At 36.8% G+C, this 19,820-nt stretch overlaps 1 protein-coding gene across 8 annotated transcripts in view; it reads right to left on the reverse strand.

The window, feature by feature from the left end:
* Positions 1 to 1,051: 1,051 nt before the first annotated feature.
* Positions 1,052 to 19,820, reverse strand: part of SPIN1 (spindlin 1) — a 61,416-nt gene continuing 42,647 nt past the window's right edge. For all 8 annotated transcript variants that reach the window (XM_030258800.4, XM_030258799.4, XM_012577397.5 and 5 more), the window contains 4 exons: positions 13,859 to 13,907; positions 8,543 to 8,796; positions 7,354 to 7,587; positions 1,052 to 4,807 (listed from right to left, as the gene is read on the reverse strand). In XM_030258800.4, the coding sequence (XP_030114660.1) occupies positions 4,608 to 4,807; positions 7,354 to 7,587; positions 8,543 to 8,796; positions 13,859 to 13,907 (737 nt within the window). In that variant the 3' untranslated portion in view covers positions 1,052 to 4,607. The remainder of the gene's footprint in view (positions 4,808 to 7,353; positions 7,588 to 8,542; positions 8,797 to 13,858; positions 13,908 to 19,820) is intronic.

Raw genomic sequence — 19,820 nt, forward strand, 5'->3', positions numbered from 1 at the left:
CGGTAATACAGAACAGGTTCAGGCATTAGTCACAATGTATTAGTGTATCTATTTTTAACTACAATTTAACAGACTGCTCACAGAGATAAACACCTACTCTTTGGAGGTGGTACTCTGCTACAGCAAAGCCTTAGACTCTCCTTAATCACAGTTGTACACAATATAAATCTCCACTGGGGTCAGTGTCAGGAGCAACAGGATACAATAAAAAAACAATAAACTGGATGATGCACTAAGGGAAAAGGCTTGGGTATGGATGCTGGCAGACTCCATATTCTTCAGTATATGACAAAATAAACTTGGTGCCAAAAACATATTTTAGAATCACACAATCACTTAGGTTGGAAGAGATCCTTCAGATTATTGAGTCCAACTGTTAACCTAACACTACAAATTCACCACTATACCACATCCTTTTAAGTGCCATGCACTCTTTATTATCAGAAAATAGGCAGTAATAAAGAAAATCTGTTCAACATGGAAAGCCTGCCATAGTAATTTAACCACATAAAGTCTTCAAAACAACTTAGAAGACTTTAGAAAATTCACAACACGGTGATGTTATCTTCTTTCCTCATCACCTCCAATTTGCATCAACTTTGTTTTTTATCACCAGTAAAATACACTTCATTAAATTTTAAATTTTTTTAATTCAAAGCAAATTTAATGTATCACCAAAACACTGCCAAATGCTTCTGCAGCTCCCCACTGCCAAAATATTCTGTGTGCTCTGGAAATAGAGACTGCTTCACAGACCGGCACAGGTGCCGGGAGAGGGGGGGAGGAGTTTTCTGTGTTTAGTTAAATACAGTTTAACAGTATGCTTTTCCTTAGACAAGTTCCATCTTATTGACACTTATACTTACTTGGAAAAAAGAATAAAGATTTGGCTCTGCAAGCAAACATATTTCATAGAGCAAGTATTATACCAGCATACATGGCTCAATATTAAAATAATAATTCCTTTCAATCAGAAAAATGAAGAAACTGCTTCTTCATAATCTGAAATCACATCTCTGTGTTTTGCTCATGAGAACAAAGTTTACAGGCATAAGTTGCACATAAAGGGTTTATTTTAAATGTTTTAAGGATAGAGTTACATCATAATTATAAAAATTACTTACAGAATTAAGTAACAATTTAAAGTGTTTATACTTCTAAATGCAGAGAACAGGGAACTGTCTACATTGTTCAAAATAAAACAAAAATAAAGAAACCAAGCTCTAAAGATGAATTTAATACCTAATTTAAAAATGTGAACACGAAGACCTCTGAACTATACACATACCAAGAACCATCCAAATTGCACTAATGATGTAAAATACAAAAATAACAGCATTTTCAAGGAACCAGAAACTGTTGTTACCATAATTCTTTTTCCTGACGCAACTTGACAATTCTCTCTGAAGACAAAGCCCCTATGTTTAAACAATTCATTTAAAGAATGCTTCTACCTATTCCAACAAAAAGGGTTTTCCCCATCTCTACTCCAACATAGTTTAGGGTTTGGCACTCAAAAAGAAAGAAGAAGAATGTAGTGTTCTGCTATTCAACTGAAATTTTATTTTTTTCTTTAACAGAATACATGGTCCCTTCAAATGCTGTATGACACATACAACTGGAAAATTACCTTCCGTTGGCACTATGCTCGTCTCACCGGTGCATTTAATCCTACTAACAACCATTAAAACAGCACAATAAGCAAATTCACAAAAAACTGAACACAAAATAAAAACAGAACAAAACAAAAACCTAAACATTTTAACATGCAACTTTAGTTCGTTACATTGAATGTTCTAACCCTCTAAGCATGCAAAAAAGGATGGTCTGCATTTAAGTTTGTTTTTTTTTTTTCCCTTTTAAGTTTTACATGGCAGCCTGACATCACACACACGCACACACACAATATACAACAATACTACAGCAGGTAAATGTGAAAGGTGAATAACTTTTATACAAAGATCCATGGCCTGTGCCATCACAAGCCCTCTGTGATTTTGGAAAGTAATGTTGAACCCCTATAACAAGGAACCAACATTTAGTTACCAGGGTAACGCAAGCACTGCATGCAGATCTGAAACATGAGCCTAAAACAAAGCCCAAAGCAGATGGGCAGGGAGTGGAATTAGTCTCAAGCCTCAAAACTGTGGTTTAAGCTATCAAAAAAAATAAAACCCAAAAAACCAAACCAAACCAAACCAAAAAAAAAAATCCCCAAAAAACCCCCAAGTGAAAATATCCACACAACGGACGAATGGGGACATCCAAAAACAACAGTGAAATTTACAGTTTGTAGATTATACTCTAATTGTCAGAATACATAGTGTATTCAATAGGCTTGCAGAAAACCCACAAATGCAAGCCTAATGCTAAAAGTGTTCCAGTAGACCTAAACCTCAGATATTTCAAAACAAACCTCTTATTCCTCAGATATATAGCCCCAAGCTCAGTGTACTAGGTAATCCATGTATCTTGTGTGTAATTAATACACTCACTCATTCCTGTGCCACAAATATTGACTTGGGCTCATGGAGCCAGGCTCAGCTTTGAGATTTACATGCAGGACTCTTAAGAGTCAATAGAAAACACAACAGATCTGCAGGATGAAAACACTGTGTTGCAAATCTGCTCACTTTGTTCAAACACAAGAAACATTTACGACTCGGGTACTTACTGCATAAGGACTGCATTGAGAAGCTATTCACTGAAAGACCAATAGCCTGCCTTTGGTTGCCCATGATGAAATACTGGACATAATGCAATATAGTAGCAATGGACAAAGAATTAAGGTATCATATTTATACGGAGAGTATTTATTATCATTCAACAGCATAATGAGGCACAAGCCTTAAGGCTAAAATATGAAATCAGGCAAAAAAATGGACAGAAAGGGGCTTAAACCACTGAGTCTTCAATACCAAGAATACCCACAACAGAGGTAATCTACACCTCTGTCCTCTGATTAACAGCTCCTGCATTCTTCCACTAATGGCACACAGTTGGATATCAGGGTATTTGTTCCTTCCATCAAGTGTTAACTGTCTTCACTTCTGTGAAGCAGTTCTTTAAACTTGCAGAGCTCTGCCTTGTTGTAACATGACAACCTTGTTGCTGTGCTGCATTGTTGTTTCAATTCCATATTTTAAAAGCTGCCACACTTAAGGAAACCCTAATTTTCATTTACAACTATCTCGCAAGATTATAACCATGAAAAGATTTTGCAGTTGTGGGCTGCTATTTACATCCACAAGCTAATGCAGATGACCGAACCACTGAGACTGCCTTATAGCTTCCATTAGATAGTACACCACTGGCATGCAGAACTCTAGTGTTCATAGAATGAAATTAATGTTAACAGCATACCTCAAAGCAAGTACAATGTACACCACAAAAGGCAACAACAGGTTTAAACTGTAGATTTATCCAGACACTCCTTAAGCGGAAAAGCCAGAAAAAGAATAAACTGGGAAGATGCCTTCTTGAACCAAAATTATTAAAAGCAAACCAAAACAGAGGAATGCAACAGACTGAGCAGAAGGCAACAAATGTTTCTCCTTCTCTAAAGTTACATCTTCACTGTAAAAGGAAACCCCCTCCCACTCCCCTGGTGTGAGACTGTATTTACCATGTAAAATATTAATTACTGTTAGGCTTCTAAGTCCACACACAAACATTCAGGTTGCTAAGTTTTGATTTAAAATGAGAGACTACTGATGCCAATGCGTAGTCTAAATTCTTCTGAAGTAGCATATACACTGTTAGAGTTGTGGCACCAAGCACTTGGGTTTTGCTAAGAAGTGTGTATAACAAACAAAGAAAGAAGTACAACATTTAGGATTGAAGGCAGCCTTGTTGCATGTATTTTACTGGTTCCTACGACTTGTAAATATGGGCCATTAACTGGCATATTCTAATTAAGTGGTTATACAGATTAAATGTAATTTTATAGTGTAAAGCCTTTTCACTGAAAGGTGCGTAATCCAAACACTTGATATCCTACTGCCCTGTGACTAGTAAAAAATGCATAAGCATTTCCACGCACTGCAAGTTCTTAAAAAGCTAAATTTGAAATAAAGTGTAGAAACACAGCAGATTGATGTTACTTGGGTTAGGCACTCCTTGATACTGCACAAACTGTTTAAACCTTTCAGAAAAGTCACCTCTGTCCCAACCCTGAAAACAAGGACTGCCAGTATCCAAGAAATTAAATTTAATGTTACAAAAGAAGGCATATCAAAATATCAAACTACACTTGCATGTGGCAGTTGAACAAGTGAGTGCAAGATTGAAGAAAAAGTCAAAATCTATGCAAAAATTTAGATTAATGATTACAATACTAGATCAACTTTACACAGCTTGAATTTGCAGCTGTTCTTTGCTTTTAACTCCCTCCTGCCCAAACATACTGACTTCCTTCAAGAAAAGGAGTTCTCTTACACAAAATATGTCATGTTTGTATTACTCAGAACAAAACAGTTTTGCTGGCAGAGATTGTGGGTTCGCAGGGACATTTAAGCTTTCGTTAAACTGGAAAGCAGTCAAGTCTTTGTGTCTACAAATTTTACATTTAATAGTTCCACAAATTTGGCAAAAGTTCATGGTGATGTCTAGGATGTCTTCACCAAATCGTAGACATAAATATGGAAATCATCATCAAACTTGATGAAATAGACAGATGGTTTGGCTTCAACTTGATGAATGACCATGCCAGTCCTTTTCGAGCCATCTTCTTTGGCATATTCCACTTGTTTGCCTACCAGGCTGTCCACAACTTCACCTGGTTCCCGTTCTGCAGGAGGTGAATCATCTGTAACATAAACCAGTATGCTTTAGTAGACATTAATAAAATTTTGCACTACGGAAGACAACTGCACAGTTGTCTTTAAAAATCATGCAAAACAATTAAAAGTTGTAAACAGATTAATTAATTTAATTCAGACAACCTAACAATTGCCATGCTTGTGGAAAGTAGTTGCAGAAAAACTTTTCAAGCAATACTGTCCTCAGTTTTATTAAGACAAAACCAGCACTTTGGTAAGAGAAGTAAATCTTTGACAGGAAGGTGTATACACAAGTTGTAGAAAATGGCTGTAGACAGCTGAATTTAAGCCATGAGCAGAAAAAGGCATTGGACCTACTTAGCAGAAAGGTACTCTAACTTCCCTCTTCCCACACATGTTATTCAAAGGTTCAATGCGTGGATTTACTACAACAGAAGCATCTCTTCTGAAATGGTAGTAGGTGTCAACTCCTTATCAAAAGGGACTTTTGATGCCATATTTGAGTAATTTTGGTGAAGTCTGACTGTATTATTTTCCTCTCTGGCAAAACCTAACCAGACAATCCCTATGTTAAATCTGGATTATAAAAGGTGTGTTTTGTAACATGCCAAGTGATTGGCTACAAGGCAATCACAGAACATGATAAAGGGTAAGAAGAACTGTATGGAGAACTGTAAGCTAACCACGTCTTCTTTCTCAGCTCCTCTTCTTTGATTCCTAGTTCAGATAAACTTGTAGTTTGTATTCTACTGGAAAACTTTCTAAAGCAATTGTAATATCTGATGTGGCTTTTATTCTGGAAATCATATGCTTTTAAATTAATAACTTAGTTACAAGTCTATATTAAGAATCCCTTATAGATTCTACCCATTTTATTTTGAGTTTTGAGAACTGTGAAAGAACTCCCAAAGGAGAAAAAAAAAACAGGGAATGAATAGACTGGCTTGCGTTTGCACTTAGAAACTCAGGCAAACAGAAGTTTCTCTTTTTCTGTTTTAGCTCCTCTATAAATGTACTGTCACACATAGTTATTATCCTCTTAGTATGAGTTTTATAGGAAGATTCTTTCTTGGCAAAGATTCAAGTTCAGCACCTATATTTTCACTTAGAAGTGTAGGCCATGTTTTAGTATCAGATCCAGCAATATATTTTCCCCTTACAAAAAGAAAAAAGGTTAAAATAAACTATCTATTATTTGGTCTCCTCATATGTGCAGAACCAATACTTGATAAGGGTCAGTACCCTAGAATATAATATTATGGCAAGTTCCACCACATTTACAGAATTATCTGCAGATATTCTAAAATCTGATTTTGAACAATACTATTCCAAAATACTACCATCCAGCTGTTGACTCAAGGACATGATTCAAAATATCTTGAAAGCATTCATGTTCAGGAAAGGAAACAAATACTTAGAAGTGTTTAGAAAATCAGTAAGCAATAATCGTTTGGTGAGCACAGAGTATAAAGTGCACTAAAAGCAATTAAGATTTAAATGGAAAGCATATAAATTTTCCTTACTGTCAAGGTGGAAGAAAGCAAAGCAGACTTAAAATACATTCCTAGTCCATTTTGATGGTTAATACAAAGAACAAGTTATTTTAATATTTAAATCTGAAAGAGCTTGCTTTATTTCTTCAAGAAGAGGAAGGTCACTTTTTTCCATTAACATCTGTAGTTCTTTCTTTAAAAGCATCAGAGATGTTGCTTTTTGCTTGGGCCAGAGGAGAGGGCAATTTGAACACAGATAGCACAGAGATTATGCAAATAAGTGACACTTTTTTATTCTGCCAGTAGATCATTACCAGTGGTGCATCTGAAACAAGATGATCTCAAACTCAACAAGTTACTAATTGGAGAACTGTAGTGGCTGACTACATAGCTCTTTGCATATGTATTAGTTACAATTAATTTTCTTTAAATTAATACTAGTCTTCAGGATTAACAGAAGTCCTGAAGAAGACTACTTCATCGAAAATGTGAGAAAAAATACTAAGAGGAAATATTTTTATATATAACAAGTGTTAGAAAATGTGAGAGAAAATCAATTTTCAAAAAAACCAGTACTTCTTTCCCACAGGCAACTACTCAAGAAGCTTTTCACACTGAAGACACATAGCTCAGTGAAATTGTTCTTACTGTATCAGTTTGACCCAAAATATTCATTCCCACAAGAACTGCTTCAGAGATACAAATCAAGAGCCAATTCCATACAACATGATACTTCTGTAAGAAAACAGCAGTGGAAGACTTTCAACTTGTCAATTTCCACTAAAAAACCAAAACGTGAAGTCTTTCCTGGTAGTACACCCATATTTTCAGCAAAATTAAGATTAATTATGAAAAGTATCACCTGTATACATCACTGCTAAGAAAAGTTAAATATTTCAGCAGTTAACATAGATGTTCTTTGTTGTATTACCACACTTGTTAGCTGTGATACTTTAAAAAAAATTTAACGTAATATCAAACATGATGTTTGTTTGTCAGCTATCTTGACCATAAATAAATCAGAGCTAAATGTTTAATATGAAAAGCTGTCAGAAGAAAACAGTAACTGGCCTACTTACTTGAATCAGGCATAATGCGAAGGTCACCTTCTTTATAATCATCTAAGAGCTGGTACATGTACAAGACGGGATCCTTCTCATACGTAATATAAAACCATGTGTTCATAATAGGAGCTCGAGCCAAGACCATCCCCCTCCATTCATCTTTTGAGCCATCCTCTGTCTCAAACATATGTTCCACAGCTTTACCAATCATTGTGTCTGCCAGGTGGGCATCACTAATTCGAGATGAAGCTGAAATGAAACAGCATTTCAGAAATTCATTCAAAATCATATATATGTATCTTTGTAAAAATAATCTTTATGGTGATTAATACACAATCTGATTGGCAGTTAGTAAATTCATATACAAAACAAATAGTGTCTATTTCAGAGAGTTTAGTGCTGTGGAACTAAGAACTTCAGAATGTTGTTAAAATAACAATGCATTACTGTACTCCCTGTGATTGTTTAATCACAATGCAAGCTAGTAAGAGATCAATCGAGCAAGAAAGACTCTGAACTTTAGACACTGGACGGGGAGAGGTAGAAACAAAAGGCCGATCTCATGGCAGTTCTGTGTTGTTATTAATTCAGCTTTGGGGTTTGGTTCCTCATAACTCAACCCTACAAACTGCAACCAATTTCTTTGCAGTTAAAAGGAGGAACAGCTTTTTCTATTTACAAATTAGTGTTTACTTGAGTAGGTATCACACTTGGTGGATTGAAAAACCTGCAGTTTAACAATCTAAGTGCTAATTCTGAAAAACAAAAAGCATTATTACTAATCAGGTTAATTCATTTAGAAAATGTCTTCCAGCCATGATTTTAAGTACACGGTGGTAGTACAAGAAAAAATGTAACCTTATTACTGTTAGACACACAAAATAGACAACATAGTCTAGATGGCTTAGAGTTGAAATTTTAACAGAAATATCAATGTTAATCTGAAAACTACAGAATGTACTATATACTATGTAATGACAGAAGACAGCAAATCCACTCACTAGCATCATCAAAGTTTTGTGGAATAGAAAAAAACTCAAAGCATTTAGATTACCTGCCATGAGACAAAAATGAAATTGACCAGTAACATTTAAGTGGTCATGGGTTATCTTGGGGGAAGTCTGGCGGGATTAGTGGAAAACATTTAGTGATAAATACCAGCCAATATGTATATTTATTTAGGAGAAAAACCCTAAACACTCACCAACTCTGTCTGGAAGAACTTCAAGTGCTGAAACTCTTTCATCTTTGTGAAGTTCTAGTCCGTACACACAATCAAATCCATCATACTTTATGAGATAGAGCGAGGGATTTACAGGAACTTGATCAAGAACTGTGCCCTTCCATTGTGTTACAGGTCCACTTCCTTCTTTCCATCCATGCTGTATCCTGCAGCCTACAATATTTCTTCGTGGCTGAGAAATAGGTTTGCTTGGTCCCACATTGTTTCTATGTTTTCTGTACACAGATACAAACATTAATATTAAACAAGTACATACATATTCTACTTAAGAAAATAGCTGTATGCTTTTACATGAAAATATAAACATAAAATATATTTTATAGCTTAGCGCACCTTATTCAAATTAGGTCATAAAGCTTATCATGTTTTATGGGAAAAAAGAAAAACATACTTAAAAGTAGTGACACATTTTTGACATGTTGTATAAGGTCAGTTTCCTAGCAGTAAATTATAAATGTAGCTTGCTTAAGCCAAAAGAACTATTCTATCCCTCGCTACACTGAATGTCAAAGGTGAAACTCACCTCAACAGATCTCAAGGCACAAGGTTAGATGGAAGTATTACAACTTTACTACCTTGTTACTTTCTGCAGAACAGTAAACAGTAAACAACTCCTTCCCAGAAGGAAGAAGTCAGGGCAAGCATTATGTGGCTGACTGAAATTCTTTCAAAATGTTTGTTTTCCCTAAAACAGATCTATTTTCACCTAAAGAAAATGTTGGCTCCTCAATTACAGGTGATTTTGACTCCAAGTAGTTTTAAATACACATGACTGCAACAACACTTCTGTATCTTGTATGGAAAATGAAAAACTGCATGTAATGTAATTAGCCATAGATGGGATATTCCTTAATGTGGAAAACAAATCAAGTAACTTTTATGTCCTTCTGATATTTTCAAGGAATTGGCATGAAAATTCCCTCTGTTACTGTTATTATCAGTTACTATTCTGATGAACTGTATTGTAAGCTATTTGACAGTTCCAAATCACTGAAAGTGTTACACAAGTTTTGTTTTATCCAGCTATTGAAATCACAGTTTTGAACACAAATGGAAGAAACTAAGGGGCAATATACAAAATTTTCCTGGATATCAACTAGGTGTAAAAAAACTTTGGTCTACTACTTGTAGCACACATTATTTCTATGGCACAGCAATATATGCACACAACTAGCTTAAAAGTAACATCAAAAAGATTATCAGTTTCAAAAGGCAGTATTTTTCCTTAGAGACAGTGATCAAAGAAAAAGGCCTCCAGATATGATTAATGCTCTCATAGGAGTCCCTATATGATCCAAAAAATACAGATAACAATCATACCACTGAAATCCTGGAAGCAGTATTTCAGAATAATACACTCACCATATGATATTGGAATGTTTAACGTTGTATCATAACTGTAATCATAACTATTAAAAACAAGACACACAATTAACTTCAGTACTTGTCCCACTTTATTTCACTATGAAAATCTTAGCAAGGGTGTTTTCAAATTTCACTTTTGTTATCATTTGAGGTTCTCAAAAGATCAGAATGCAGTTTTGCATTCCTAACCTTGATAGCACAGATAACTGCAACAGGTTGGAGTTCCTGTAAAGAAAAACTCTCCCACAAAGCTGGTTCTAACTTTATGCAAAAAATTAGAATGTATTTTCAAATTCTAGCTCTGCTCAAGTATATATATATGTGTTTCTAATTGTAATAAGTGTCAGTAATAGCTTACTATTACAAAGTAAGTTCAGAGATCTGGTTCTCAGCACAAAATTGAGTTTGTTTTGTATACAATTCATTTAATTAGTGCTAATTGAGCACTGCTTTATTCAGAAGGGAATAAAAACTACTAGAAATAAAAGAAGTTTAAACTGACAATGTTTTGTCTAGTTTAAGCAGTTTATGTTGCTCATCATTTAATCTTTGAAAAATATTATAATGCTATTGGATATTCAACCTCACAGTCAACTTTACTTTCTGCCTACAAAGCATAATCCACTTTAATATTTAATTTGGAACAATAAAGTAAAAATCTTTACATTCATTCTAAAAAAAGATGGAAAAAGACAACATAATTGAGTTCAAATAGGTTTAAAGAGCAAAGAGCATTAGGAATTTAATTACAAATCAAGTACCCGTTAGGTGTACTTGCAGTGCAAATTTTTGTTTGAAGGCTGCATTACTGAACAGCTGCTCACTTCTCATTTCAAGCATACTGTAAGAAATTAGATATTCAAGGAAATATTGAAGGATATTACCAAGGAAAATCCACTTCTTGCATCTGAACATGGCAAGAAAACAAGCAAGTTTCTAACTATTAATAAGTAAGTTATGAATTTATTTCTATGTAAGACAACTAAGTAACCAAACTCTCCTTTCCCCAACAGTGTACATTCTTGTAATAAATCAAGTTCTACAGATAACCTCCTATGATGTTTTATCTAGAATGTCTAACAAATTTTTCCATCTCTTTCATTAAAACAGTCTTTAAAATTTCCAGACATTTGCTCTTCAATATTTTAAAACAATTAGACATGTAAGAAATGAAGCCAGGATAAACAGAAAATAGCAAGTCCTGGAAGTAGTTCTTGACATATCAGACAAATCCTCACTGAAAATGGCCCTTCAATTCCCAAAAGTTTCTGATCCTCTTCTTTATCTTGCAGGCTGGAAGCTGTTAAGTAAAACCTAATGTGAAAATTTTCATTATCAGAACTAGATACTTCGGAAACATTCTAAAGACTACACAGCCAGAAGGAAATCTGCCCAGAGGCTAAAGCTGTGTTCATAAGGTGCCTACACAAACTTTAATTTGGCTACTTCTACCTGGGAAACCAACATATTTCAGAACTGCAGAGGACTGGTAGCAGAAAAATCAGCCGTTACCGCAGGGTTGTGCTTAAAACACAAACTAGCATTTATAAAAACAGGAATGGCAACGCCCAGTAACCTACAATGTTACCCATTTAGGTTTGGTTGTTGATTGTTTTTTACCCTGATCATGTCATCTTAGAAAAACACAAGGAAAAAGAAAACTCAGAAGGATGAAAGAAAACCACATCTCTCAGAGATGCAAAACATGGAAAACTGTGAAAAACTGGAAGGAAAATAAGAAAACATTATAGAAGTAGTACAGTTGCAGTAATCATTATGCTTTCAAATCTCTCATGGTACAAAACAGAAAAGTTATTAAAAAAAGAATACAAAACTTAATACAACTGTGATTTTATTAATGTCTATGACTAATAACATAATGGTGATCTGAGAATTGTTATTAACTACTTTTCACAATATTCAGACTATGAGGCACATTAATAGAGACAGACTTTTTAAAGTACATCCTGTACTCCCTCAAAAGTTAAAAAAAAAAAAAAAAAATCAGTTGTGAATTTCAGCTCTAGATGCTGCAGAAGCCAAAAGCATGTTACCTTAAAGTCGTATCAAAATTTCAAAGTGTTCAAGTTCACTTGTTGTTAAATTGAAATTATTACCTACACCTCTAAGTCTCTGAATTGCTGACTACAAGAAATCTGGGGAACCTCTGAAGAAAGAATTGCTTCATGCCTGAGCTACATCTTGCACTTGGAAGAACTGTCCTATCAGCACTGGAACTGTCTCCAAAAGGCTCAACAGTTAACTACCATTTAAAGAGCTCAGAAGGCTCATCCACACTGCTCATTCTATCACAACCTCACTTACTGAGTCATGCTTTGCTCCTTTCTCTGCCACAAACCTTCTGAAACAAACCTTTAAAATCTCAATGGCCTTTGGTACCAGTAGACTTTTTCTTCTTTTTCCTTAAATGAGATGTAACTAAATAAATAGCTAAATCAGTGACAAAGTATACATTACTAACTCACAGTCTATCATGTTGGCTCAGAGTAGTATCAGCATATAGTATTACATCATATTCATATCCTACTAATTTATGGTAAACTATAAACAGTGTTCTACTATTTTACCTCATTCTCAGACAAGTCAGTAAGCAGCAAACAAGAAATCACCTTGGCTTGGTACAAAAAAAACCTAAACTAAATAATAAAAATTGAACTAGGCTAAATTAACATAAAATTAAGCTGGATGCTTAAGTTAAATACCTCAAAATTATGTCACTTAGGATCAAAACTTCTTATGTCCCACAAACGCTTTTATGCTAAAAAATTTACAGCCTATTTAGTTATTTAAATAAGTGTATATTAACACAACAGTAAAGACAAATCTAGCCACCCTCAAGTACAAAAGGCAACCCACCTCTGATAGTCTTCCCATCATACACTCCTTTCTCTGAGCGGTTGAAAGAGAACAAGAGAAATTAAAGTTTAACCAACTCTACCTGCCCCTAGACAAAAAAAGTTTCTCTTTGCCTTCTATGAAGATAGACAAGAATGGATAATGATGAGCTGGTGGAAGGCATCAGAGTAGTTTAACATCAGGTGTTGTCTCTGGGAAACAGTTAACACTGTTAATAGTGATTAACTAGATTAACTGTGGAAAATACACCTGCCAAACAAATTGCTTGTGATTGATACACACTATATGACTTTACACTTACAAACAGCTAGTAACATTTTAAGTTTCCCACTTACCCAGCTTAGATTTCTCTCACCAGATACAGCCAGATACAGTATCTTGCTGCATGACACTAAGACCAATTATATCCAGAAGGTTAACTCTACTTTCACACAGCTACCTCACAGTGTTCAGCTGCCACTATTTAAAATGTTGAAGGCGGAAAAATACATGCCATGAAAGTGTAGCAAAAGCAGGTATCCTTCCTTCACATACTAATAGCAGCTTCCTTACAGAAGTATTTCAGTGCATTCTTTATTTTTAAAAAATAAAAAATATTTTCCAACACTACAGTTATAGTGCATACATGATTACATATATCTGAGATTCCTTCCCAACTCGGTTCTTTGTAAGCATGATTTGCAGTTTTTTTTTGACCTGGTGACTGCATGAACTGTACCAGAGAACAGATGTCCTACAGTGGATGTGGCTAAGCTTAGTCTTGAAAATCCTTCTCTACAGATTGCAGAAAGAATTTCAAAATTATATTAAAAAAAATATAATGTTAACAGTCAAAACAACGTTTAAAACTTTATCTGTGGGGCTTTCTTTCCTACTACTCTCCTGGAAGGATTAGAAGTCTGACTCTACACACATATACAGACTGAATATTATTCCACAATTTTCACGAATAGAGTGGAACAATACAGATATATTTCTTGAACAGTACTTCCAGTTACTGAGAGCTATTCTTTAATAAATATATTAACAACTTACTTGTGGGATGTTCTTTTTTTCATCATGCTGGCAGACACTCCTGCATGACCTACAATATAAAAGATGGTGGAATTACTGAAAACCAAGTTAAAAACTTACATAAAAGCCATCATATTAAATGTCAAATCCAAACATTGCATATTATGACTGATCAGGGTCCTGCTAAAAAGGCTCTAGAGAGGTACACATTGGCTATCTGCACATGAAGCTGTGGTGTGGTGACCTTGGCTGGATGACTGGTAACCACCAAAACTGCTCTACCTCTTCTCTCAGCTGGACAAGGGAGAGAAAATACAACCAAACATTCCTGGGTCAAGACAGGGACAGAGAGGCATCATTCACTAATTACCACCACAGGCAAACCAGGCTTTACTCGGGGAATATTAATTTATTACCAAGCAAATCAGAGTAAGATAATGAGAAATAAAGCCAAATCTTAAGAATACCTTCCTCGCAGCTCTCCCTTCTTCCTGGGCCTAACTTCACTCCCAATTTTTTTCTACCTCCTCACTTCCAGGTAGCACAAGTGGACAAGGAATGAAGGTGCATTCAGTTAAACACTTTCTGTCTCTGCTGCTTCTTTCTTTCTCCTCAAGGTGAGGGTTAGTTCTCCCTCCTCAGGGGAAGGACTCATCTTACTTTTTCGCAACTGCAGTATGGGGACCCTCTCACAGGAGCTACAGGCTGCTCTGCAGTGAGCCCCACACAGGGTCACATGTCCTGCCAGCAGACCTGCTCCAGAGTGGGCTCTTCTCTCATGGGGCCACACAGACCTGCCAGGAAACCTGCTCCACTGCAGACTTCCTGCAGGCTCACAGACTCCTTCAGTCGCATCCACCTGCCCCACTAGGGTCCTCCATGCACTGCAGAGGCACAGCTGCTTCACCATAATCTTCACCACAGTCCGCACAGGACCCTCTGCTCCAGTGCCTGAAGCACCTCCTCCCTCTCCTTCTGCAGTGACCTTGGTGTCTGCAGGGCTGCTATGCTCACACAGTTTCACTCCTCTCCTTCAACAGGTGTAGGGCAGGATCTTTCCCCTGTTCTTAAATACAATATCCCAGTGGCACTACCACCATCACTGACAGGCTCAGCTTTAGCCAGTGACAGGTCCATCCTGGAGCCAGCTGGCACTGGCTCTCTTGGACACAAGAGAAGCTTCTAGCTGCTTCTTACAGATGTCACCCTTGCACACTCCTGGTACCTTGCCATGCAAACCCAACACAGAAGCTCAGTGATGAACATAATGAGTGACAGCAACTATTAAAATGGAAGTTGAACTAAACAAAGACAGTAGATGCAATGGTCAATCAGTGACAACAGTGAAAATATGCAAGAACAAAATGACAGAAAAACACTTTCAAAAGAACACTGTACATGAAAGGTCATGTGCACAGGTAGAAAAATCAAAATTAGTTATTAGAATGAAAACTGCAGCCTCAGATCACAGTCAAAGGCCAGATGCATACAGACCATTTACTGGAGTTGACTGAAATAGCCCCTGTTAAAGTGATGGCTGAAGGTGACTACACGGCCAGAAGATACCTGGCTTGATCCTGATTCTCCTCGTCTTCCTCACTATACTGCTTTCTAATAGTACGGAGTAAAAATTTCTTCACAGTACCTTGTCCTGGATTTTTTGCTTCTTGGTTGCCATATCTAAAACAACTTGGTTACAGTGCTGGACTGAACCATGTATAACTCTAACGCCTTGTGTTTATGTACAAACATGCCTACAATTTTAACTAGGAATGCTTGAATTAACACTTGCAGAGAAGTGCTTTAATTTCTCTATAGGCCTAAACAAACCAATTCTTTTAAATTTACACTATGTGCATGTTCCAAGCATATCTAGAATTATATACATATTGAAGAGCATCACACAGGAGTCAAGCACTGACAGTACCAATGATCTTTAAAGTCTTCATAAGTATCTTAATTTTTGTATGCAAAATCTAAAAGGGCATATACAAAGTTACAGAAATGGCAGAATTAATATAATTAATTAGTAATTAAAATAATGTTATGTTTATTATAGTCAAGCTTGCATCAGAGCTTCAGGAATCTGCATTTCCAACAGTAATGATATCTGAAATGTTCCTAATTTTTAAAAATTAAGCCTTGTCTGTCAATTACTGCAGTAAAGGTCTTACTTGCAATTTTTGACTGTTACAAAACCAAATAAACTGAGTATTTTTAAGAACTTAGCTGGAAAAACACAAACAGTATCACAAAAAGTTTGATTAGAAACCCGTAAGACTTTAGGACTTTATTACAGCCTGTAAAAAAAACTTTCTAAGCATAATTTCAGTTATCTCTCTGTATATGAGGCTGTGTTCTACTAATATATAACATAATAAAACACATTTTATAAAAATATGGTGGTGTTTTATTTTAAAAAAAGTAATTTCTTAAAATCCAGTAACTGTTTTTACAAAATAGTGAAACTTCATCACCAGAAGATGAATATATGCACTTAATATTTTAGATTTCCAGCTAACCAGAAAAAAGTAAGATTTTGGCTAAAGTAGCTCAAGTAAAAGCACAGCAAAACAACAGAATAGTGCAGCACAAGAATTTGCTTTCTGTCCACCTCTCAAGGATTCTGTAACCCATAAGAAGGAAGGTATGAAGGATTTATCTTTCAAAGTCAAGAACAGAAACACTAAATTGACACAGAAGGAAGATTTACTACAACATTTTCAATAAGTACAGAAGAGAAGTTATCCCGACCTCTGGGAATGGGATTTTGCTGTTTGCTAAGTTCTCACCTTGGGATCTTCAAAATTTTTATATGATGCAACTTGTTCACTGATGTAATGAGCTCTATACCAAAGACAACACAGACAACTAAGTACTACTCATCATCTTAAGTCAGTCTCTTAAGAGAGCTCACAGTTTAATACATGAAGTAATGGCATCTGGATGTTTAATACATATAGCAATAGCAAGTATTTGAAGATTCTCAGTTAAACACACTCTTGTACCAACCAGATGCCGATTTGCCACAATTTGCCCTCATAGAGATGTAAACTCCTTTTAAGCCTATATCAGGTTACTATTGAATTGCTTGGCTACTGTAGTGCATCTAATACTGGCCAAATGCCAGTGCACTCACTAGAATTACTTATTCATTTTCTGCTGTGAGATAAGGATTAGGAGGAGAGCAAAGCAGGCTCTAACTTTTAAAGGGTATAAAGAAAACTTTATTAACAGAATTAAAAGAAAAATAAGAAATCAGAAAAAACCTTCAGAACACTTCTCCTCCTACCACACTCTCTTTTCTTTTCCACTAACAACATTAGAGACAAAGCCTGGGACCTTCAGTTTACCACCTCTAAAATAGTCTTCAGTTCTCTTAGGGAGCAGAGTCTCTCTTGCTATGCCATGGAGACCTCTCCACAAGGAACAGTTCCCTCATGGCTTTAATTTGCACAAATAGCAGCTGCCTGGAAATCTGCAATCATTAAGTCCCTCCACATTTCGGTAGTTTTTTCCATAACTATCACCATGGCTGAGTCATTTCAGCTTATTGGGGTACAATTTTAAGGATGAGTTGTTCTAGTACAGAAACAGAAGTTCTCTTCTTTTATCTCTGGAACAGGTTTTCTTCTTCCATCTCTAGGGCAATGTTTCTCATCTCTCTCTGTTCAAGCTACTTCAACATCTGCTTGCTTCAACACTGGTGCCTCTGCTCACTGTGGCTAGAACGCTACATCCCCCCAGTGCATTCCGTGAATTACAGGGGGAAAATAGAAGTCTGATGTATCAATTATATTTTCACCACAGCCTTAAAAGAGAATTTCAGCCCAAGACTAAAGCATCTCCTCCCATCTGGGATTTGACTCCTTTACTGACCTTGGTGTTTCTATGTTGTTTTCTCTATGTGTCTTCACTCTTTTCTCTCACTCAAGAGGATTGATGTCTGCAAGTTTCATCTGTACACTAAAAATGTTAATACCTTGCCAAGGCTGTGGATAGATATATGATCTTTGCTGGGCATGGCTGCATGGCTGTTTTCTGACCCCTGTTGCATTTAATTCCAGTCACATGGACTGCTTTCTGCACAAGGCTGCAGACCCATCTCTGTCCTTAGCCACACGACTTTTCTGCGGCACCAGCAGAATGGCTCGGTGGCTCACGGCTGGCACGGAGCCTGGCTCAGCTCTCCCTGGCCCACCAGCTGTGTTTGGAAGCCGGTGGCAGAATCTCAGCCAAGCCACACTGTGGGCTGGGCTGGCCGGGCCGTGTGGCAGAGCGGGGCCCAGCCTGGCCAGCACTGCAGGAGAACAGGGCCTGGCCTGGCCCTGACAGGCCACAAGGGCTGCACAGTGGAGCGGGGCCTTGCCCGGCCAGCATCCAGTTACCTGTTGAAAGGTTAGAAGCAAGAGGGCTTTACCCAGGAGTTGTTCGTTTTGAAACGTATTTTCCACAGAGGCATGCTCAGCTCCTTCAACAGGTTGCCAACAGCTGCCAGGGTCCTTACAGGGAATCAATTCCGTAGCTCAGGGATTTTTTTCTTAACTAAAAACTAAGCTATGTTAAACTATGACAGCTACACAATTGTAGAAACTGCAACAAGAGTTTCTCTGTCCTCTATAGCAGCCTGGACATGGGGAGAGAACAGCACAGAATCCTTATGTTTAACATATTCTAGTAAGAAGGTCAAAATCAGAACTATCTGCTGCTTGAATTTTTATTGGTCCACAAGAATGGAGCAGCTGGACGAAATGACCCAGCCATGGGCACTCCAAGGCCAGAAAGCCAAACGTGTCCTGGGCTGCATCCAAAGGAGCGTGGGCAGCAGGGGAGGGAGGGGATTCTGCCCCTTTGCTCTGCTCTGGTGATAGCAGAGGGTTTCCACCTGGAACCAACCCTACATCCAGGGGTCCTAGAACTGAAGAGACCTGCTAGAATGAGGTCATAGAAAGGCCACGAAGATGACTGCAGGGCTGGAGCACCTCCTGTATGAGGAAAGGTGAGAGCTGGGATTGTTTGGCCTGGAGAAGAGAAGGCTCTGAAGAGACCTTATTGCAGCCTTCCAGTACGTGAAGGGGACCTATAAGAAACATGGGGACAGACTTTTTAACAGGACCTGTTGCAACAGGACACAGGGTAATGACTTTAAAATGGAGATTGGATATAAGAAGTTTTTCTACATTGAGTGTGGTGAAATACTAGCACAGGTTGCATAAAGGTGGTGGTCGGCCCATCCCTGAACGTATCTAAGTCTTCAGTACAACTTCAGTACCCTTGTCCATTCATTTATTCAGAGAGCACAGTGAAGCACTTTATTAAGTGCTAGCAAATAAATTGTGACTTTAAAAGGATTATAAATAAATTTTCTGTCTCTGAAGCATGATTTCAAATTTGGGGCATAGTAATGATTTGGGATATTCTATTTTAAAAAAATTTGATCTAGTTGAAGATGTCCCTGCTGATTGCAGGAGTTGGACAAGATGACCTTTAAAAGATCCCTTTCATATCAAACTATTTTATTTTTTTATGACTAAGGGCACAGAAACATATTTTTTGTAATAGAAAGTGAGCACAACCGCCACCTTCCAGACAAGAGCAACAGAATTAAGAATTCAACTGCCATACGGTATTTTGTCATACTTGTGTTTTCTGAGGCTCATTAATTCTACCCCTTACGTTAAACCCTTAAAATTCAACAGGAAAACTAGAAATTATGTTTCTGAACTTTACTCCAGATGAAGATAAAGAAATAGGGTATGACAAGACTAAAAAAAATAATTGTTCAGGATTTTGGCTTCAAGAGAAATACATGTGTTATTTCAGCTGGGGCTATAGGGGAATAGGAAGAAGCATGGGAGAAAGCTACTGGCAATGTTTTGCTATTGTGACATGAGCTGGTAATTTCACACAATCCATGAAAATCAGACAGGCTCTTTAGAAAACAGCAACCATATTTTGTTTCTCTAAATATCTCCTATATTTA

This window comes from Taeniopygia guttata, chromosome Z (assembly GCF_048771995.1).
Source record: "Taeniopygia guttata chromosome Z, bTaeGut7.mat, whole genome shotgun sequence".
NCBI classification, from domain to species: Eukaryota; Metazoa; Chordata; class Aves; order Passeriformes; family Estrildidae; genus Taeniopygia; species Taeniopygia guttata.